General features: G+C 52.2%; 1 protein-coding gene and 1 pseudogene across 7 annotated transcripts in view; both read left to right on the top strand.

Annotated features, from left to right (window-relative positions):
- PRKCD (protein kinase C delta) overlaps positions 1 to 12689 on the top strand; it is a 30482-nt gene extending 17793 nt beyond the window's left edge. For 4 of the 7 annotated variants that reach the window (XM_070359013.1, XM_070359011.1, XM_070359012.1 and 1 more), the window contains 16 exons: positions 905 to 1104; positions 2357 to 2417; positions 2582 to 2744; positions 2844 to 2875; positions 4025 to 4110; positions 4377 to 4506; positions 5111 to 5211; positions 5864 to 5996; positions 6177 to 6274; positions 6441 to 6614; positions 6915 to 7006; positions 7576 to 7638; positions 8374 to 8512; positions 8663 to 8851; positions 9452 to 9580; positions 12003 to 12689. In XM_070359013.1, the coding sequence (XP_070215114.1) occupies positions 905 to 1104; positions 2357 to 2417; positions 2582 to 2744; positions 2844 to 2875; positions 4025 to 4110; positions 4377 to 4506; positions 5111 to 5211; positions 5864 to 5996; positions 6177 to 6274; positions 6441 to 6614; positions 6915 to 7006; positions 7576 to 7638; positions 8374 to 8512; positions 8663 to 8851; positions 9452 to 9580; positions 12003 to 12161 (1949 nt within the window). In that variant the 3' untranslated portion in view covers positions 12162 to 12689. The remainder of the gene's footprint in view (positions 1 to 904; positions 1105 to 2356; positions 2418 to 2581; positions 2745 to 2843; positions 2876 to 4024; positions 4111 to 4376; positions 4507 to 5110; positions 5212 to 5863; positions 5997 to 6176; positions 6275 to 6440; positions 6615 to 6914; positions 7007 to 7575; positions 7639 to 8373; positions 8513 to 8662; positions 8852 to 9451; positions 9581 to 12002) is intronic. The other 3 variants (XM_070359018.1, XM_070359017.1, XM_070359015.1) reach the window with 3 other exon arrangements.
- Positions 12690 to 13344: 655 nt separating this feature from the next.
- Positions 13345 to 18604, top strand: LOC102276749 (PRELI domain containing protein 3B pseudogene; annotated as a pseudogene).
- Positions 18605 to 21551: the final 2947 nt, after the last annotated feature.

The following is a 21551-nucleotide window of genomic DNA, read 5'->3' as shown; positions in this document are numbered from 1 at the left end:
ACCCACTTGCCTATAGGACCTCCTGCACTGGCTGTATGGAACCTTCCCTGGGGCCCAGGGCTTCTGGTTCCTCCCCATTTGTTGTTTTGCCCAAGAATGGGCTCCTTGCAGGAGCTCCATGTGTCCATCTGTGCCAGCCTGTGCTGGGAACAGAGGATACTGCCATGCTCCAAGGCTGACCAGGCTCTGCCCTCATGGGGTTCACAGTCAGGTGGGGGAGCCAGACAGTGAATCCTGTGATAGGGAAATCCAGATGAGGTACCATCCCAGGCTGCAGTCAGGGAGGGCTTCCTGGAAGAAGCAAACATCTCACATCATTCCTGCTTGCTTCTGTCCTTGCCTGGTGAACCCTTGTCATCCTTTAGGTCTCAGCTGAGCTGTCCCTTCCTTTAGGAAGCCTTCCCTGACTCTTAGGCTGGGGCAGGCCACCTGACCATGGGTAGGTCTAGACCCACTGACATTGCCCTCTTCAGTCTCATCACAGCTATGATTTAATATTCACTTGAGGGGTGAATTGATTCATGTCTCTGCCTAGGACTGGGGCTCTAGGACGGGCACCATGTTCTTTGCCTCCAAGTATCATGTCTGGCATGTGGGAGCCCGCAGCAGTGTTCACTGAGTGAATGTGTAAGGGAATGTGACATCTAAGAGGGGCTGGAGGAAGAGGGTCACAGGAGAAGGAAATAGCAAGAACAAAGGCTCAGGGTGGAACCTAGTGAGGGCGCCCTCAGGGAACGGCCGGTGTTTCTGTGTTCTGGAACAGATAATGAGTGAGATCATGAGGGCTGAGGCATGGAGACCTGGGCCCTGGGGAGAGAGCAGGCAGACTCCACAGTATGGAAGGCCATGGGGAGGGAGGGACAGAGGGGCCCTAGCCCAACCTTGCCCGCCTGGCCCATTGCAGATCGCGGGAAGACGCTGGTGCAGAAGAAGCCCACCATGTACCCTGAGTGGAAGTCCACATTCGATGCTCATATCTACGAGGGCCGCGTTATCCAGATAGTGCTGATGCGAGCCGCCGAAGAGCCAATGTCGGAGGTGACGGTGGGTGTGTCAGTGCTAGCCGAGCGCTGCAAGAAGAACAATGGCAAGGCCGAGTTCTGGGTGAGGGGCGCAGCCACGGGCACGCAACATGGGTGGGCAAAGGGAGCGGGGATGGCCAAAGGCACCCCAGGCTCTGGCCACCAACAACCTGGGTTTGAATCCTGGTCCTGCGAGTCATCAAATCCTTAGCTTCTCTGAGTCCGTTTCTGAATCTGTAAAAGGAGAAGCTGCTAAAGAGACCTACCTTGGGGTCGATTGTTCCATGGAATGAAAAGCTGAAGGTGAAGGGTTTACTGCAGCACCTGGCCCTCAGGCAGCTCTCGAGAGAGACCTCCTATTGTAGTGGCTGATTTTTTCCCTTTTAATTTTGCAAAGGCAGGATGTACGGAGTTAAACAAGCTATACAAAGGGCAGCTCCTGGCCCCAACACCAGGCCCCAGGCCCTGCTTCCCAGAGGCCCCCATTGTTCCCAGTTCTGTTTGGAATGTTCGCAGATATTCCAGGCCCGGGCAGGCACTGGGGAACACCAGTTATGATCTTCCACAACAAAGGGGTGGGGAGCAGGATCATAGCCCGCCACTCACCTGCCCAAACCTGGACTTTGCATCCACATGTGGCCGAGTGTCCCTTGTGACCACAGGATACCCATGCTGGCAGAGCATCCCTACCCCCTGGGGTTACATGTAGGCTCCCCGCCCCCCGCCCCAGGAAAGACCCTGTGACTCTGCTCAGCCTCCAGTGAGGGGTGAAGGAACTGGCCAGGACCGAGGTTGATCTGGGGGCTGCACGCAGTCTTGAATAATCAGGCAGAGACAGCTCGTGTGTCCGTCCAGTACCCCAGTGGACACAGTCAGGCTCCAGGCCCCGGGTCTGGGGAAGCTGAGGGTCCTGTCCTGAGGACCAGCCAGTCTGTGTGAGGAGACTGGCCACAGAGAGAGAACCAGCACCCCGTTTCAGTACGCATGTGCCTATGTATGTCTGGGGGGCAGGGAGAGGTACCTACATTCTAAGATCCTAGTGAAGGGGGTGGCCAGGGTTGAGGGTGGGGAGTTTCCCTTCCCACTCTGTTCCCAGGGCCATGTGGCCAAGCTGGGTGTGGGCTGGATCCTTTCACTTCCCCAAATGTAATAATACCCCAGGATGAGGGGTGGGGGCGGGGCTCAGGGGTGGGGCCCTGCCCACTCTGGGCAGACAGGTGGCCGGCGGGAGGCCAGGACTCCCTGGGCCTTGAGGGACCAACCATGGGGGCGGGTTCTGAGTCTGGCTTGGCCCAGGCCCGCCCTCATTGACTCCCCAACCCTCACCCCTGCAGCTGGACTTGCAACCCCAGGCCAAGGTGCTGATGTCGGTGCAGTATTTCCTGGAAGACGTAGGTAAGCCCTCCCTACCTGGGCTGGGGGTGGGGTTCAGAGGCCAGAATGGAGGTTTAGGGAAGAAGCCTCCATCAGCGGTCTGGCTGGGACTGCCCTGGGAGGGACTGAAAGGGTGAGGCCCCTCCCAAGGGCCAGAGTTGACTTCTGTGCTCACCGGCCCCCAGATTGCAAGCAGTCTATGCGGGGTGAAGACGAGGCCAAGTTCCCAACAATGAACCGCCGTGGAGCTATCAAACAGGCCAAAATTCACTACATCAGGCACCACGAGTTCATCGCCACCTTCTTTGGGCAGCCCACATTCTGCTCCGTGTGCAGAGAGTTTGTTTGGTGAGACTGGTTGTGCCCACGGGGGTGGGGCAGCGGGGAAGGACGGCCGCCATCCCTGGCCTTCCCCACACTCACCCAGACTGGCCACTTGCCTTTCAGGGGTCTCAACAAGCAAGGCTACAAGTGCAGGCGTAAGTGTCTCCACGGCCCGGTCTGTATGCGCAAGCGTATGCACATGTGTGCCTGTGTGCATTCACAGCAAAGTCTGTGTCCCTGTGTTGGGATGGTGTGTCTGCAAGAAGCCTGTGTGTGTGTTTGCGTGTGTGGTGTTCCAGGCGGGTGGGCGTGTGTGGACGATAACTGCATCAGTGAGTGCCAGAGCTGGAGAGCCTCTTCCCAGCGTTTCCCGTTCAGTGATGTCACACTGGCCTGAAAGAGGCCCCAGTGGAGTACGCACACAGAACCCGCCAGCACTGCACATCAGGGCTCTTTCCCCCCAGAGAGGCTATCAGAGCTTTGCCAGTGCGTCCCTGGCTACACATGTGCTCTTGTTTAGACCTGTGTGCATCTGGGTACACACATAACCAGCACACCATGATGGTGCGTGCACAAGGTGGTGTGGGCCACTGGTAGTGAGCAGAGGCTCTGGAGCCAGCCTGCCTGGGTCTGAACCCCGGTGCTGCCACTTCCTTGCTGTCAGACCTTAGGCACAGTTACTTAACCTCTCTGTGTCTCAGTTTCCTCATCTGTGAAATGGGGATAATAGAGTCATGGTGAAGACCAAATGGGGTAAAATATGTAAAGCTGTGTTCTAAGTGTGAGTGGTGCACTGTAAGCATGCTATGTAAGTCTTGTCCTTACTACTCTGCTGTGTATGTGTGCCCGAGGGTCCCTGTGTAGGGGTGCATCTGTGTGTGTGTGTGTGTGTCAGTGTGTGGGGGCGGTGAGAGGGTGACAGAGCTTCGAAGCTGGATGCTGTCCTGGGCCACAGCAAGGACCCCCCTGCCTCCAGTTCTCTCAGTGCCATCCCCACCCCATCCTTCACTTCTGCCCCACCCCCTGCCCACTGAGACTCCTTGAGCCTTCCCTAATCTCTGAGGCCTCCCTACCCCAGATCAGCCTGTCCTCCCTGCCCCATCCTTCCCAGGCGCCTCCCACAGGGACTGGCGGGAGGAGAGAAAAATCAAGCTCCGGGGCCGAGGCCTCTGTGAAGTGAGGGTGTGGGTGGTCGGGGAGAACGGTGGCTTTGTGTAGAGGGCAGGACTGGGCCGGCGGGCGCCAGCTCACACTCTGCCCCTCCTGGGCCTTCTTGTCCCCTCCTGGGCCTGTGCCTCCTCAAGAATGTAATGCTGCCATCCACAAGAAATGCATCGACAAGATCATCGGCCGGTGTACAGGCACTGCAGCCAACAGTCGGGACACCATAGTGAGGCTGGGCCCAGGGCGGCAGTGGGGGGAGTGGGGGGGGAATCTGGGCTGTCCCCACCCCTTCCCTGTCGGGTCACCCTTCCTCCCTATTTTCCTTCATCCTTCTTTCTCCTGGGTTGACCCCTGGGATTCCCTGGATTTCCCATTCCCCATGAGGCCCTCTTGGGAAATCTACCGTGTGTGAGGTTGGGTTGGGGAAAGTTAAGGGGTGAGGAAGGGGCTGGAGCTGGCATATGACCTTTGACCCATGATCCTGCATCCCAGTTCCAGAAAGAACGTTTCAACATCGACATGCCGCACCGGTTCAAGGTTTATAACTACATGAGCCCCACCTTCTGTGACCACTGTGGCAGCCTGCTCTGGGGGCTGGTGAAGCAGGGATTAAAGTGTGAAGGTGCATGCCGGTGGGGGCAGGGGTAGGAGGGGAGGGTGGGGGTGGGAGGGGTGGGAAGGGAGGGCCCAACTCACCCAGACCCTGGAAACCAGGACCCGCTAAGGTTGCCTTTGCTCCCTCACTTGGGGAATCTCATGTGGGTGAGGCCTCCTGGCCCCTCCCCACTGGCCCAGCCGACTACCCTTTACTGCTATGACACCATCAGAAGGTGGCCCCACCGCTCTAAGCTCCATGTCTTCAATTATAAAACGGAGCTTAGAGTCGAATTGGCCCCAGTCACTGAGGAACATGGTGCAGAAGGTGCTCAGTTGGAGGGGCCTGTCTCAGCAGCTTAAAACATGCTCCTCACTGGCCCTCCCCGCCACCTCCAGCTTCACTGTAGCAAGAGACCTCTGGAGGAAAAGGGACTTCTCTAGTTTGTCCCAGACATTTGTTTTTCATTTTTTAAGTAAGAAAAGGTTTGTGGTGATGATTTCAGACACATCTTTTTCTAAAGGCAGGAAACCCAGCAGACCCTGCCCTCCTTTCTCCTCCGTCCCTCCCCGCCCTACTGGCTGCCAGCCTGGGCCAGAGCCCTGATGATGTGCTTCTCTTCCCACCACAGACTGTGGCATGAACGTGCATCACAAGTGCCAGATGAAAGTGGCCAACCTCTGTGGCATCAACCAGAAGCTCTTGGCCGAGGCCTTGAACCAAGTTAGCCAGGTGGGCAGGCACTGTGGGGAGCCTGGACAGAGGGTCTTGGGGTTGGGGACCAGTCCAGGCTCATGCTCACTCCTGGGGGGTGAACTGCAGTGAGGGGCATTTATACCTAGGATCTTCCCACTTCTGGAAGATCCATTTCAAGGCCTGGTCCTTAGAAAGTGGTGGGCTTGTTCTCGTACGATATTAGTTATTCAAGCAGTGCTCTGAGGGTGAACCTGGAGGACTGCAAGTTTGGAACTCTTGGAACTAAAGCCTTTATATGTTTGTGTTTTGTGTGTGTGTGTGTTTGGGCGTGTGGGTGGAACTTGAAGGATGTCACAAAACTTTAAAATTGTAGAATCTATCACAAGTGAAGGAAAACAACAACAACAGCAAAAACAAGGTTCTATTAAGTGGTTGGGCACGTAGGATTGAATTTCCAAAACTTTTGTTTGTAACCAGTGCCTTTCAGACCTGCAGGGCATCTCTGTGCTAGAAGTGTGTATATGTGTGTCTCTGTGTGCACTCTGTCGCACATGTGTACATGCACACGTACCACCCAGGGGTCCTGGGCTCTGCCCCTCGCTGTCCCCCATTGGCATTAAGGGTGGAGTTATGGATGGCTGGGGTCCTCCCTCGGAGTTGGGAGTTCTGACCATGCTATGACCTCTAGGCCGCTCCCCCCAACCCCCACCCCCTCCTCCAGAGATCTGTAAAGAAGGAAACAGAGACCCAAGACACTGTTGGGATCTACCAGAATTTTGAGAAGAAGCCAGGAGTCTCTGGAGATGATCTCGCAGGTAAAGGTATGCCCAAGCCTTCCAAGAAAGCCCCTCCCCTCCCCCACCAGCATGGGGCCCTGTCTCCCCACACAGTCGAACGCACCTGTAGAGGAGGCCCCTCCGCTGGGAGGGATCCAGCAGGGCAGGGCCACCTTCTGGGCCTCCGGTCAGAGGCCAGAGTCAGAAGCAGCTGTGTCTCGGCAGAAACTGGGACCTACGGCAAGATCTGGGAGAGCAGCACCAAGTGCAACATTGACAACTTCACCTTCATCAAGGTCCTGGGCAAAGGCAGCTTCGGGAAGGTGAGGGCCCCATGGCCTCGGGGTAGGTAGCCTGAGCCACCTGAGCCCAGAATCCCGGGGACACCTGCTTCCCACCTTCTCTGTCTGCTTCCCGGTTGGGTGGGGCCATGCACCCTGGGCTTGGTTCTGGCCCTCCCCCGCTCAGCACCCCTGTTACATCCATCAGGTGCTGCTCGCAGAGCTGAAGGGCAAAAAGGAATTCTTCGCCATCAAGGCTCTCAAGAAAGACGTGGTCTTGATCGATGACGACGTGGAGTGCACCATGGTGGAGAAGCGGGTGCTGGCCCTCGCCGGGGATCATCCGTTTCTCACCCACCTCTTCTGCACCTTCCAGACCAAGGTGCCTGGCCCACCCACTGTCAGTGCCCCTGGCCCACAGCCCTCCTCAGTTGCTCAGGTCAGGGCTGTATCTCCCATTGAGACTTGCCAAAACAGGGCCCCTTCTTCTTCCTCAGATCCCTGAAAGCAGGGCTGAGTTCCCCCATCCTCAGATGTCTCAGGGCAGGGCTATTCTTCCCCCCGAAGGTCTCCCAGGACAGGGTTGTTCCCTACATCCTGTTAGGGCCTGCCCCTGGTGATCCTGTCAGGGTGCCTCCCTTCGTTTTCTGTCCCTCTGCTCACCATCCTCCCGCCCCTGCAGGACCACCTGTTCTTTGTGATGGAGTTCCTCAATGGGGGCGACCTGATGTACCACATCCAGGACAAAGGCCGCTTCGAGCTCTCCCGTGCCACGTATGCGAGGCCCCATGGGGGGAAGAGCCCTCTGCCCGCCTGCCTTCCATTCCTTCTCCTTGCCCCCTGGAGAAGCTAGCCTGGGCTGGAGCTGGGGTTGGAGAGACTTGGGGTGGCCAGGGCCATCCCCCGCCCAGTGTGGGAAGCCAGGAGTGGTGGGTGAGCTGTGGCTGGGAACCCAGCCTGGTCATATGCCAGATCCTGTCCCCTCCTTGGGCCTCAGCCAGGTGGGTGATCTTGTTCAATGCAGGACCCAGATGGGTGGCCCTTAAACCTGCATGCACCGCTAAACTGTGTGTGCACATAGGCATATCTGTATAAACACACACACTCAGGACAGAGAATAGTCTCCTTTGGAGCTTTTGCCTTCTTAATTTTCTTTCCTGTCTTGGCTACCAGCCCCTACTTGCCCGAAACAAGATGTACTTGATGAGGCCCAGGTTGTCTGTGAAGTTATGCACAGCATTTCCTGTCCCTGGGGGGATAGAAGAAGACCTAGGAAGAAGCCGGGGCTGCTCATAGAAATCTCAGGACACTGTATGTGTGTGTGTGTGTGTTGTCTCATCCAGGTTTTACGCAGCTGAGATAGTCTGTGGACTACAGTTTCTGCACCAGAAAGGGATCATTTACAGGTGCGGGGATCGGGAGATGAGGGGGTGTTGTTTAGGAGGGGAGGCCCCCACTACATCATATCCTCTGAAGCGCTCTGAGTGGGGCCCGGTCCAGCTGTGGCCCCGTCTCTGCATGGAGTCGGTCTTTTAGTTGGGTATTTGCCTAAACCACCTACTCCATTGCTAGAATTGCTTGTGGCCCCTTAGCTGAGGCTAGCACAGCTCCGGGGACTGGGAACTCCCCAAGCATACTCGATGCCAGTCCGGGAGCACAGCACTGACTAGTATGGTGTCTCTCTCCCTGTGATGTCTCCCTCTAAAGCCCCATCCGAGCACTCTGAACTTCCACCCACAGGGACTGATTTCATAAATTCTCACCCAACAAATGACAGTCCTATCCTGCTGTTACTATGTGTCCATGCCAAAGGATGAGGCCGGGCTCTGTGCTGTTGGATGATGCCAGGGGATGTCGTCAAGTGGGAAACCAATCCATGGGACAGTGTGTACTGAGTACTAGGCTCCAGGCTTTGAAAGGTGGTGTGAGATGCACATTATAACATGCCGTCCATGCCTTGACTCACTCTAGGGAAGTAGGATGGTGTGTGTCAAACACGCAGTAGCCAGCTTACAGGAAGCACATATATTTAGCACTTCTTTGCCCTCCTCAGTGCTAGGCTGACAGGGGGTACATGGCGGGGGGAGCTGCCTGGAGGAGGGGAGTGGGCCCTAATGACTCCTCCTGTCCTTTCCCCACAGGGACCTCAAGCTGGACAACGTGTTGCTGGACCACAGCGGCCACATCAAGATTGCCGACTTCGGCATGTGCAAGGAGAACATGTCCGGGGACAGACAGGCCAGCACCTTCTGCGGCACCCCTGACTACATCGCCCCCGAGGTGAGCGGCACCCTCCCGGCCCCGGCCAACACCTTGCCTCCACAGGGCGGGCGTGAGTTGTGATGTCTGAGCCACAACTGGGAAGCTGAGGAGATCTGGCCCAGCTTGTATTCCGGGACCCCTTCAGCTCCCACACTTTGTCTACTCCAGATCCTGCAGGGCCTGAAATACTCGTTCTCCGTGGACTGGTGGTCCTTCGGAGTCCTTCTCTACGAGATGCTCATTGGTCAGTCCCCCTTCCATGGTGATGATGAGGACGAACTCTTTGAGTCCATCCGTTTAGACTCACCATACTATCCTCGCTGGATCACCAAGGAGTCCAAGGACATCCTGGAGAAGGTGGGAGGCCCTGGGCGGGGCTGGCCCGGGGTGAGGGCTGGCAGATACCAGGTCTTGGGAGTGCCAGAAGCCCCCTGTCTCAGGGATGGCGGCCTTGCTGATGCTCTGGTCCTCATCCACCCGGGGGAGTCACCCTCCTTCTGTGACCCCAGGACCTCCTATCTGGGTTCCCTGCACTGAGTCAATCTGGCATGGCAGTGACAGGCTTGGGGTCAGGAGACAGATAGACCCTAGGCTAAACTCTGAGTCTGTCTCCTTATCTACAAAATGAAGCTAGGAGAGAACCTTTCTCACAGACTTCTGGGTGGGGGGAAACATAAATGTGTGATGCTCAGGCCTGTGCCAGGCAGACGGTAAACACCCAGTAAATGACCATTGCTTTTACTCACAAATCCCACCTGCTGAGAGTCCCAGCAGCCCCCATCCATGCAGACTTGGGAGCAGAGACAAGAGAGGACTCCTCTACCCCAGAGGCTCTGGGGTGTGATGCTGGGCTGGGCCAGACTGGCCTGGGTACCCCTGGGCCTGCTTGGGGGTTTTCTGAGGAACCCATTTCCTGCAGCCCTTGGGTGCTAACCAGGTTCCTTTGCTGGGTTGCAGCTGCTTGAACGGGATGTAAGCAAGAGGCTGGGAGTGACAGGGAACATCAAAATCCACCCCTTCTTCAAGACCATCAACTGGGTTCTGCTGGAGAAACGTGCAGTGGAGCCACCCTTCAAGCCCAAAGTGGTATGTAATCCGACTCCGGTGGGGGCTACGACTCCACATTGCCCCCTACTGCCTTCCCAGGTGGGCTTCTCCTGCTTTGCCCTTCCCTCCTGCATCATTTACATGCTCTCCTCCTCTCCCTTCTTCTGACGAGCTCTCCCAAGCCTTCTGGCAGGCTGAGTCACAGTCTCTACCCTTGTGTTCTCATGGTCTCTCCTCAGTCAGTCATTCAACAAACATTTGGTAACAGTGGATCCAGCACCCTTCACCATACATTCTCTTTGATTTATTTATTTATGGTCACACTGAGTCTTCATCGTGTCATGCAGGCTTTCTCTAGTTGCAGCAACCGGGGGCTGCTCTTTGTTGTGGTGCATGGGCTTTTCAGAGCGGTGGCTTCTCGCTGCGAAGCACAGGCTCCAGGCACACAGGCTTCGTAGTTGTGGTGCACGGGCTTAGTTGCTCTGAGGCATTGTGGAATCTTCCCAGACTACGGATTGAACCCATGTCCCCTGCCTTGGCAGGTGGGTTTTTATCCACTGCGCCACCAGGGAAGTCCAACCATACATTCTTTAACACCCACTGTGTGCAGGGGAGTATGCTTTGGTAATCAGAGTTAAAGCCTCCCTCCTTCCATCTATCCATCCACCCATTCAATCCATTTTGCAATAAATATTGAAAATGCTGAGCGCCTTCTGAGTGCAGAGCACTGAGCTGGGCTGCATGCACAGCAGAGTAGGAGGCCCAGTCCCAGAACTGGAGGGCCCCAGCTCCTCAGAGAGATAAGAAACTTGCATGCCGATGATCATTTATGATAAAAGACATCAGTATAAGAGATGTCACAAGGCCACACACCATCAGTTGCCATGAGGAGGGTCTGTCGGCAGGAGCCAGGATCCAGAGTTTGGAGTAGGTCTGAGAGGAAATGGGATGCGGGCAGGGTTGAGGAGGCTCGGCCAGGCTGAGGCCAGATGCTTTCCAGGGAAAGCAGGGTTGCTGTACACAACAGCCTAGAATCTAGAGAAGCTGCCAGGAGCAAGCAGGAGAGCAGAGGCAGGCTGGACTTCTCAGAAGTCGGACACCAAGGCCCTTCTCTGATCACCGCTCTTCTTCCTCTTTCTCTCCTTTGCCTCCCCTCACTCCCTTGAGGACGCTGTTACCACCTAGCAGCCTGTGTAACATGCTCCAGTGTTTGTGTCTTAAAACCGCAGAGAACGCCCCCGACTCCAGGGACCTAAAACTCGCTGCCTCCTGCACTGGGCACATTACTACCAGGCAAGGCAGGCTGTAGGAACATCCCACAGCCTGCATTTAGTGTCATGCTTTTGATAGAAAGAGGGATGGACTGATTTTAAACAATACCAGGCATATGTGCTAATCAGCAGCAATCCGTCTCGGAAGGAAGAGGTAGGGGCCTGTGATGAGCTGGCCCCAAGGGGTTTCAGCACCAAGAGTTAACAGACCTGCCAGGAAACTGGCCCAAACTGCTCTGCTCTGTCAGTTTTTCAAAGAAGCCAGGAACCTGGATTTTTTTAATTTGTTTTGGCTGCACCGCACAGCACATGGGATCTTACTTCCCTAACCACAGATTGAACCCATGGTTTTGGCAAGTCCCCAAAACTTGATTTTGATGTCATATTGCCTAATTTAAAAATATTGGCACAGGAATTTCCTGGCAGTCCAATGGTTAGGACTCTGAGCTTTCACTGCCTAGGGGCCAGGTTCAATCCCTGGCTAGGGAGCAAAGATCCCACAAGCCACGTGGTGTGGTCAAAAAAAAATTGGCTCAAATGCCATTGAAACTCATGGCTAGTCAAAATGGTTGTACCTGCAGTTCAGTTTGGCCTGAGGGCCACCAGCTTGAGACCTCTTTCTATCACACTTTCACTGGACCCTGAGAAGCAGAGTTGGCAGACTTCTCCTGTGAACAGCCTGATAGGAAATACTGTAGGCTTTGCAGGCCAGATAGTCTCCAAGTGGCCATAGCTGTAGCCATAGACATAGCAGCATGTCAGTTAGTAGGCATGGTTGTGTACTAATAAAACTTTATTTATGAATGCTGAACCATTGAATTTCATTTAATTTTCATATGTCATGAAATTTTATTCTCCTTTTTTTTTTTCCTAAACATTTAAAAATGCAAAATCCAATCTGAGCTTGTGGGACCTACAGAAACAGGTAGTGGGAGGTGTTTGACCCAGGGCTGTATTGCCTGCTTGGGCAAATGCCCACCTTCCTCCTCCAGGCCCCCTGTTGGTTTCCCTCAGCCCCTTGGGTAACAGCATCCCCCTTCCAGCAGAGAGGCCCCCTTTTCTGTTCTCAATAAGGATGGCTCTGCTTGGCCCACCCCAGAAGGGATTCTGGCCCCAGGGGTGGGTCCCTGGAACCTCAGGAACCTTCGCCTTCTGAGTCATGCTTCCACACCCCTACCCTCTGCTTGCAGAAGTCGCCCGGAGACTTCAGCAACTTCGACCAGGAGTTCCTGAATGAGAAGCCGCGCCTCTCCTACAGCGACAAGAACCTCATCGAGTCCATGGACCAAACAGCATTTGCTGGCTTCTCCTTCGTGAACCCCAAATTTGAGAGGCTCCTGGAAAACTGAGGTTCCTGAACGTGTGCCCCAAAAGCCCATCCCAGCCCGGGAGCCTGGGTCAGCCAGCACCGCCTGCCGACCCGGCAGCGCAGGTGGGGCCCACACTTCATCGGCACCTGCCTGCTCCCCACAATAAGCAACTGTGCAGTTGTCGTGATTGCTGCTGCTGCCTGCCCCCCATGTCCCCCAGAGGGGCCTCAGTTCCTGTCTAGCTGGGCTTTCATGGTACTTCCTCTGTGAATTGTGTGTGAATTTGCTTTTCCTCTTCCCTCAGAGGGAAATTGTAAATCCTGTGTTTCATGACTTGAATGTAGTTATCTATTGAAATATATATATATATTATATATATATTATATATATATATGCACATACATATATATATATATATATAGGCTGTATATATTGCTCAGTAGAGAAAAAATGTGGGGACTGGTGATATGTTGGTCTTTTAAAATATATATATTATATATATATGGCTCACACCCTTCCAACCTCCTACCCCGCCTCCAAAAGAAAAAGGAGCACAAGCTGTTTGAACCACCAGGTACTTTGATTTGTCTGTCTAAATAAACACCAAGTGGCTGTTGGGACACATTTGTCCCAGGAAGCTGGTGGCTGCTGCTCCCGCTTTCGGCAGCTGTCTTGGACGCTAAACCTAGCTATTAGCTGCAGATGCAGAACCCCTGGGCTTTCATGCAAATGTGTTTGTATTTATGGGTTTCCCCTAGCTCCAGAGCTGGGGGCCAAAAGCAGAAAACTTTTCTGGGTGGCTGAGGGAGCCACAGTTGTCTCTTTGGGGTGATGGGACCAGCTGCAGAAAGTCCATCTCAGAAGAATGAGGGGTGAGCGTGGAAGAGCATGACAATGCAAGGCCCGGCCAGAAGATGTGAGCAAAGGTGGCGAGGCCAGCCTGGACCGGGGAGGAGAGGAGGGGAGAGGAAGGAAACACAGCTCAGACTTCAGGCAGATGTGGATTCAAATCGCAGAGGAGCCAAAAGATGTGGCTTTTCAGATGTCAATCATCTGAAATCTCTGTTTCCTCGTCTGTACAATGGGCCTGAGTCATTCAGTGTAATTCCTCGAGTTTGTCCCTGCCCTTGCCACAGAGGAGTCTGTGTCTGAGTTCTAGAATCTATTCCCCAGGAGCCCTGGGGACAGGGAGGGGAGCAAGGTAGGAGGAAAAAGGGAGAAAATGCCGAGTGGCTGGGTCGGGGTCGAGAGCCTTGCCCTAGTGTGCCCTGGTGCAGCCAGGAAACTGGGGGTGGCCGCTGCCCCCCCGAGCCTGCAGGTCTCTGTCCCCACCACCTCAGTGACCTGCTCTTGGCTTCCTGTTTCTTCCTGTCTCTCTCTCGGGGCACAGGCCTTGGGGAAGGTCCGCCCTCCAGCCCTTCAGATCCAGCCCCCCCAGCCCTCGTCCCTGATGGTAGGTGAGGTGCCCCCAGAGCCTGATTGGCTGGCCCTGGCAGCCAAGCAGGTGGCTTCCAGCAAGTTCATTTTCTGAGCTGAGGTGCAAGTTTCCACAGCTGGAGAGGAGTCGGATGTGGAGGGGGGCTGGTGCTGGCCAGGGGAGGGGGCTGGAGGGTGTCGAAACTTCCCCAGAGAGACCAAGTGTCCCCTTCCCCTCTCCCCTCTCTCCTGCCATCTTCTCAGGAAACACTTGAATCCCTGCTCTGCGTCCAGTAGTGGGGCTTTGTCCCCTTGGGCTCACAGTCAGGTCGGGGAGACACCGGGTGACATGGGCTGTGCTGGGGCACGCTGGGGCCGTGAGAGCCTAGAGAAGGAGCCTGGGGACCCCTGTTCCCCACCTCTGCTGCCCAGGCCCCAGAAAGCCTTGAGTTGGTCCAGAGTGGGTTTAGAACAGAAATACCCAGTTGGTGTGTGAATTCAGAGCCTCTCGCCATCTTTCTGCAGCTCCAAGGTGGGGCCGTGCACCCAGACCTCATTTCCTCCAGTGTGGGCTGGGTGAATAAGTAGTTTTTAGCCAGAGGCAGTGGAGGGTGGCAGGAAGAATGGGAGTGTGTGTTTAGTCCACCACCCACAAACTGTAACTGCCATGAGTTGTTTCAGTGGGCCTCAGTTCCTCATCTGTAAAATGGCACCATTACTCTCTGCTGCCTCGTGGAGCTCCTGGCTCTGAGGGACCCCTTGGAGACTGATGCCGAGTACCCGGTGGTGCTGGGTGAAGCCTAAGAGACAGAAGAACAAGCTACCAGAGATGCTACAAAACTGCCTGGAAAGCCATGCAGCTCCAGACCTGTTCCCAGAGTTGGGTAGGCCTGCCTGGTGGCCCAGGAAGTGCCTGTAGTGGCTGGGCCCAGAGTCACACTTTCACTGGGATCGGGGGTCTGGAAACAGGAAGACAGCCCTCCACTTGCCAAGTAGGTTTGCCGGCGGAGCAGCAAGCCCCGGTCCCACCTCAAATGTGTAGCTGGCCTCATCCTCCTGCCAAGCGGACTAACACAGATGCGGGAGGTCCTGGGGGCAGGGGCAGGAGCAGGGCTCTGCTGTCACATGCCCTTGGTTTCAAAGCCTGCACGTCCCTAGTTGTGTGACCTCAGTATGTGACAGCCTCCTGGAGCTCCAGTTTCCTTTATTGTAAACGGGATAGAGGCAGACCGCGTTTTGTTGTGCTTCACTCTCGTGCACTCTGCAGACGTCATGCTCTTTACAAATGTAAGGTCTGTGGCAACATGGAGCATGTTGATCAGTGCTGTTTCTCCAATGGCAGTTGCTCATTTGTGTTTCTGTGTCACATTTTGGTGATTTTCTGGATGTTTCAAATTTTTAGATAATTATTATATCTGTCATGGTGATCAGTGATCTCTGGTGTTACTATCGTAACTGCTTTGCAGTACCACAGACTGCACCCATATAAGAACTTAACCCATAAATGCTACGTGTGTTCTGTCTGCTCCACTCACTGGCTGTTCCCCCATCTCTCTTCCTTTCCTTGGCCTCCCTGTTCTCTGGGACACAACAGTATTGTGTGTGTTTTTTTTTTTTTTTAAATATGTTTTCTTTAAAAAAAACATGTATTATTTATTTTTGGCTGCATTGGGTCTTAGTTGCAACACTCAAGATAGTTTTTTGCATTGCACGGGCTCAGTAGCTGTAGTGTGCAGGCTTAGTTGCCCCAAGGCACGTGGGATCTTAGTTCTGTGACCAGGGATCAAACCCATGGCCTCTGCATCGGAAGGCAGATTCTTAACTACTGGACCACCAGGAAAGTCCCAAGACACAACAGTTTTGAAGTTAGTCCGATTAACAACCCTTCAGTGGCTTCTAAATGTTCAAGTGAAAGGAAAGAGTCGCACATTCCTGTAAATCCAAAGCTAGAAGTGATTAAGGTCAGTGAGGAAGGCATGTGGAAAGCTGAGACAGGCTGAAAGTTAGGCCTCTTTGGCCAGTTAGCCAAGTTGGGAACGTAAAGGAGTTCTTGAAGGAAATTAAAAGTGTTAATCCCATGACTGTATGAATGATAAAGTTGAACAGCCTTACTGCTGATGTGGAGAAGGTGTTAGTGGTCTGGAAAGAACATCAAACTAGCCATAGCATTCCTTTACGCCAAAGCCTAATCTAGAGTAAGGCCCTGAAAAAAAAGTGGAAGTGTTAGTTGCTTCTCTTGTGGCTCAGCTGGTAAAGAATCCTCCTGCAATGCGGGAGACCTGGGTTTGATCCCTGGGTTGGGAAGATCCCCTGGAGAAGGGGAAGGCTACCCACTCCAGTATTCTGGCCTGAAGAATTCCATGGACTGTATGGTCCATGGGGTCACAAAGAGTCGGACATGACAGCGACTTTCACAGTCAGTAGCTCAGTCGCGTCCGATTCTTTGGGACTCCATAGACTGTAGCCTGCCTGGCTCCTCTGCCCGTGGAATTCTTGGGTCTCCTGCATTGCAGGCAGATTCTTTACCATCTGAGCCGCCAGGGAAACCCAGAGTAAGGTCCTCTCTTCAGATCTGTGAAGGCTGAAAGAGGTGAGCAAGCTGCAGAAGAAAAGTTTGAAACTAGCAGAGGTTGGTTTATGAGGTTTCAGGAAAGACCTTTCTCCAAAGAAGTGCAAGAAATAGCAAGTGCTGCTGTAGAAGCTGCAGCAAGTTATCCAGAAGAGCTAACCAAGATAATTACTGAAAGTGATTAAACAACTGATTTTCATTGGAGATAAAACAGCCTTATCTTGGAAGAAAATGCCATCTAGAACATTCATAGCTAGAGAAAAGTCGTTGCCTGGCCTCAAAGCTTCAAAGGACAAGCTGACTCTCTTGTTAGGGGCTATTGCAGCTGGTGAGCTTAAGCCAAAGCCAGTGCTCATTTACATTTACAAAAATCCTAGGGCCCTTAAGAATGATGCTGAATCTACTCTGCCTGTGCTTTGTAAATGGAACAATAAAGCTTGGATGATAGCACATCTGTTTACGACATGGTTTACTGAACACTTTAAGCATATTGTTGAAACCTACTGCTCAGAAAAAAAAGATTGCTTTCAAAATATTACTTCTTATTGACAATGTACCTAGTCACTCAAGACTTCTGATAGATGTGTACGAGATTGATGTTGTTTTCGTTCCCACTGAAACAACATCCCACCTATGAACCAAAGAGTAATTTTGGCTTTCAAGTCTTATCTTATTAAAAATTACCTTTCAGGGTCTTCTCTGGTGGTACAGAGGATAAGAATCCACCTGCCAATGCAGGGGACACAGGTTCAATCCCTAATCCAGGAAGATTCCACAAGCCATGGAGCAACTAAGCCCATGTGCCACGATTACTGAGTCCGTGTGCTCCGACTACTGAAGCCCGTGTACCTGGAGCCGGTGCTCCACAACAAGAGAAGTGACTGCAGTGGGAAGCCTGTGCACCTCAGTGAAGGAGCAGCCCCTGCTCTCTGCAGCTAAGCAACAAGGACCCAGCACAGCCAAAATAAAATTTAAAAGGGAAAAAGAAATACCTTTCATAAGGCTATAGCTGCCACAGATAGTGATTCCTCTGATGGATCTGAAAATTGAAAACCTGCTGGAAAAGATTTACCATTCTAGATGCCATGTGATCCATGGGAAGAAGTCAGAACATCAACATTAACAGGAGTTTGGAAGAATTTGATTCCAACTCTCATGGATGACTTTGAGTGGTTCAGGATTCCACTGGAGGAAGTCATTGCAGATGTGGAAACCACAGAAGCCCTAGAAGTAGAGCCTGAACACATAACTGAATTGCTGCAATCTCATGTCAAAACTTTTAATGAACAAGGAATTACTTCTTATGGACAAGCAAAGAAAGTGGTTTCTTGGAACAGAATCTACTCCTGGTGAGGATGCTGTGAAGATTGTTGAAAGGATTTAGAATGCTATTACATGAACGTAGTTGATAAAGCAGTGGCAGGCCTTGAGAGAACCGACTCCAAGTTTGCAAGAAGTTCTACTGTGAATAAAATGCTATCAAACAGCACTGTGTACTACAGAAAAATTGCTCATGAATGGAAGAGTCATTTAATACAGCAAACTTCATTGCTGTCTTATTGTAAGAAATTGCCTCTAGCGCTGCCCTGACACTGTGCTGGCCGCCGGTACCGTGAAGATCTGGACTTCGGAGCATGACTTTGACCACCATGGGAAACTGTTACAACAGCTGCAGTTCAAACCCTTTGAACCTGAGGGTGGTTGGAGTTGATGTACTGGATAGACACACAGATCCCTCTGGAAAGTTGCACAGCCGTAGACTTCTCAGCACAGAGTGGGGACTGCCTTCCATTGTGAAATCTATTATTGGTGCAGCAAGAACCAAAACATCTGTGCAAGAATATTCTGTAGTGGATCCTGTAGAGAAAACAATGGAATTTAAATCTACAAATATTTCACTTACAAATATGGTTTCAATAGATGGGAGACTTACATACAAACCACATCCTCAAGACTCAGAAAAACTATTTTGACTCACGAAGCCATAATTACCGTGAAAGGAGTCAGTCTGAGCCATTACCTTGAAGGGCTAATGGCAAGTATGATATCATCAAATGCTAACAAAGGCCAAGAAGCAATGGAGTGGGTAATACATAAATGCTGAAAGTGAGGAACTGACAGCTTCGGCAAGAGGAAGCATATGGACGCCAATGGCAGCAGCAGCAGCATTTGGGGAGAAATGATAATGGAAGTTGATACACAGCACCCAGTTCCCCAGCGCTACAAGCTGGCAGTATATTTGTTATTTAAAAAATGCAACTCTATTTTAGGTAGAATTTTTTTTTAATAAGTTGAAGAAAAGCTATGTGACTTGATCAAAGCAAAGAGGTGCAGGGTTTCTAAATTAAAGGGATCAGCTAAAAAAAAAAAATCACCACAGCTTCCTCAGTCTTCAAGCTGCCAACACCTTGATCCTTCAGCGACCATCAACATGGAGGCAAGACCCTCCACCAGCAAAAAGATTATGAGTTGCTGAAGGCCCAGATGATGGCTAGCATTTTTTAGCAATAAAGTACTATATAAGTGAGGTATGTACACTTTTTAATTTTTAAATTATTTTGTTATTATTTTACTTTTTGGCCTTGAAGTACAGTATGCGGGATCTTACTTCCACAACAAGGGATCGAACCCATGCCCCCTGTAGTGGAAGTGTGGAGTCTTAACCACTGGACCACCAAGGAAGTCCCTGTACACTTTTTTCAGACCAAATGCTATTGCATACTTAATAGACTACAGTATAATCTAAACACAACTTTTATATGCACTGGGAAGCCAAAAACCCTGTGTGACTCATGCTTTATTTTGGTGTCCTGGAACCAAACTTGTAGTATTGCCAAGTTATGCCTGTAACTATGATGCTGCTTATGGACTAGGATGATTTCTATAAGTGCATCCCATGGGCTCCAGACACAGTAGATGCTTAGTAAATGGCAGCTTCAGTGACCCCATCCCTTCAAGGGGATTAAAATTGCTTAGGACAGCAGCCTGTCAGTTGCACATTGGAAGCCCTGGGCCTTCTGACCAGACTGCAGGAGGACACCTTGGCAGTTTCAGTTAAAACCTAAAATGCACCCACCCCATGAGTCAGCAGTCCCCTTCCCAAGCAGTTACCCAAAGGAGACTCACCCAGAGGCCCTAGGAAACAGACCAAGATACCCACCACTTCATGGATTAATTGGGGAAAACCGGAAGCAAGCAGGACCCTCAACAGCTAGCGGGGTGGGGTGGTGGTTAAATACTTCCCTGATGTGGAAAGTGGTGCAGGGCAAAGGGATCGAGACAAGCAAGTTAGAGAACCATAATTTCAGAGTGATTCCACTCTGTGGTTCCATGTGCCAGCTTATGAGGGCACCCAAAAGTGAAGGATGAATGAATGGGCTGCGCAAACCACAGTCCCTTCATGGCAGTGGCTCTCACAGTCAGCATGCAACGCATCCTGATAAGATACGTCCTTTATGCCAGATTCTAACCAACAGGTCTCAGCCCTGACTGTGCGCTGGAACGTGATGCCCAGGCCGCCCTGGGTTTAGTTCTAGGTGATCTCTGGAGGGGACCCCACATCAGTATTGCTGAATCGCCCCACAATCCAATGGGCACCAGGACTGAGTGTCACTTGGTTGAGATTCAGGAATCTGCATTTTGCCCAGTCATCCTGTTGGAGCAGGGAGATGCTGCTGTGAGCGGGCCACATCCTGGAAGGCAAAGTCACCAACCAGTATCATCCAGCCCCTGTGTGAGGAAGGCTCCACTGCTGGACCCTGGTACCCCTGTGGGAGCGCCCACCATAGGCAGAAGATTGGTGGATCAAACAGGCACAGGGGAGGGAGCCTGCAGCGGCTGGGGTGGCTATAGCGCCCCCTGGTGGGAGGCAGCTCTCAGGCCCAGGGAGGATCATTTTGTGCTAGACACAGTTCAGTGCTACAACCCACCTCCTGTCATTACTCTCTGGGGAAATATTCCAGCAACAAGGTGCCTAAGGACCATTTTGCAGAGTCAGAGATGTGGAGATTACACATCTAGACAGCTCCCCTGGCATTAAGAGGGTCTCTTGACTGCCCCAAACCTCAAACCCATTCCCTAGCATCCATCACCCAATTAGAATCCCATTTCCCCCAATTTATTCCTTACTAAGGTGCGAATGACTGATATGAGTTCCCTTGCCCCTGCTCTGGGGACACACTAAAGAGTAGGTAAAAACAGGGGTGGCTGCCAGTCCTACTTTGTGGCATTAGCAGCATCAGGTGACCAAACCCCAGGAACTCAGAAATCAATGTCCTCCAGCTGACAGGTGGCATTGGCCCACTGCCCCAGCTGAGGGTTGGGACCTGGCTCAAGAGCAAGACAGCTGTAGCCAGCCACAGCCCATTAGAGACTTGCCATCAATAGTATCGGCAAAACCTCTGTGAGCCATTTCCTGGGTCTAAATCATGAGCTGAGAAAAAATGAAGCGAATTAGATGCATTTTGCATCAATGACAAATTAAAAAATAACTCACTTCACAAAATGCTTGCATTCCATTAAAGATGGGTCTAGTTAGCTTAATTGTTCTTGAGTACTCTGGAAACAAGGTATGGTTTTTTTAAAGGAAAAAAAAAAAGTGCCTTTAAACCCTGGCGTAAGTTTGTAATAGCTGGATAGCAAATGCCCCTGTTTACATTGGACCCATACTCAGACTCAGCCTAGCGTGGGACAGGAAGTGGAGGCGCTGATGACAAACCATGAAATGCAGACTTGGAGTCAGATCTGGTTCTATGCCTGCCTGCCCCATCCTCCGCTCCATCCATCCATCCAAGCATCCATCCATCCTCACTTGGCCTCTCTGAGCCTCAGTTTCCTCCCCTGTAGTTGTGCATAATCATACCTGCTTTATAGGGTTGTTAGGAGGCCAAAGCTTGGAAAACTCTTCATGCAGCCCAGCACCCAGTGAGTGCTCAGGAAATCTAAGAATATTGTTCTTAACTCCAAGAACATCTTCCATGTTTCCAAGCATGTCTGCCTCACAACAGTGTTCTAAGTACAAGGCATGGCTGGGCCCAGGCTAGTATTCAGGAATCTTATAGAAAGGGGACACAATTTTCCTGGATGGGAGTGGAGTGAAGAGCCCTGGATTTTGAGTCACGAATGGGTTCCAACAGGGCCCGTCCCCTCCTCCCTCGCCTTGGGCTTTGGGCCATCAGCCAGCTCTACCGTAGGAAAATGAGAATCTAAAATTGACATGAGTGGCAAGTAGGATTCATGCGGTTTTAAATTATGAAAATTAGAATGTCAAATACTCCCAGTTCTTGGCACAAACTAAAACCCAATGACATGAAAGGTAGTAATTCCCACTGTCACAAAAATCCACTGAAAGTTGCCACAGCAGCAGGAAGAGCGGCCGATGCCTGGAGGGCAACCCTTCTCCGCCTCCTCTTGTTTGATCTCAGGGCCACAGGAAAACCTTTCCC

The sequence above is a fragment of the Bos mutus genome, chromosome 22, assembly GCF_027580195.1.
Source record: "Bos mutus isolate GX-2022 chromosome 22, NWIPB_WYAK_1.1, whole genome shotgun sequence".
Classification (NCBI taxonomy): domain Eukaryota; kingdom Metazoa; phylum Chordata; class Mammalia; order Artiodactyla; family Bovidae; genus Bos; species Bos mutus.
Note: the sequence above shows the minus strand (reverse complement) of the source record. Positions and strands in the feature narration are given on the sequence as shown.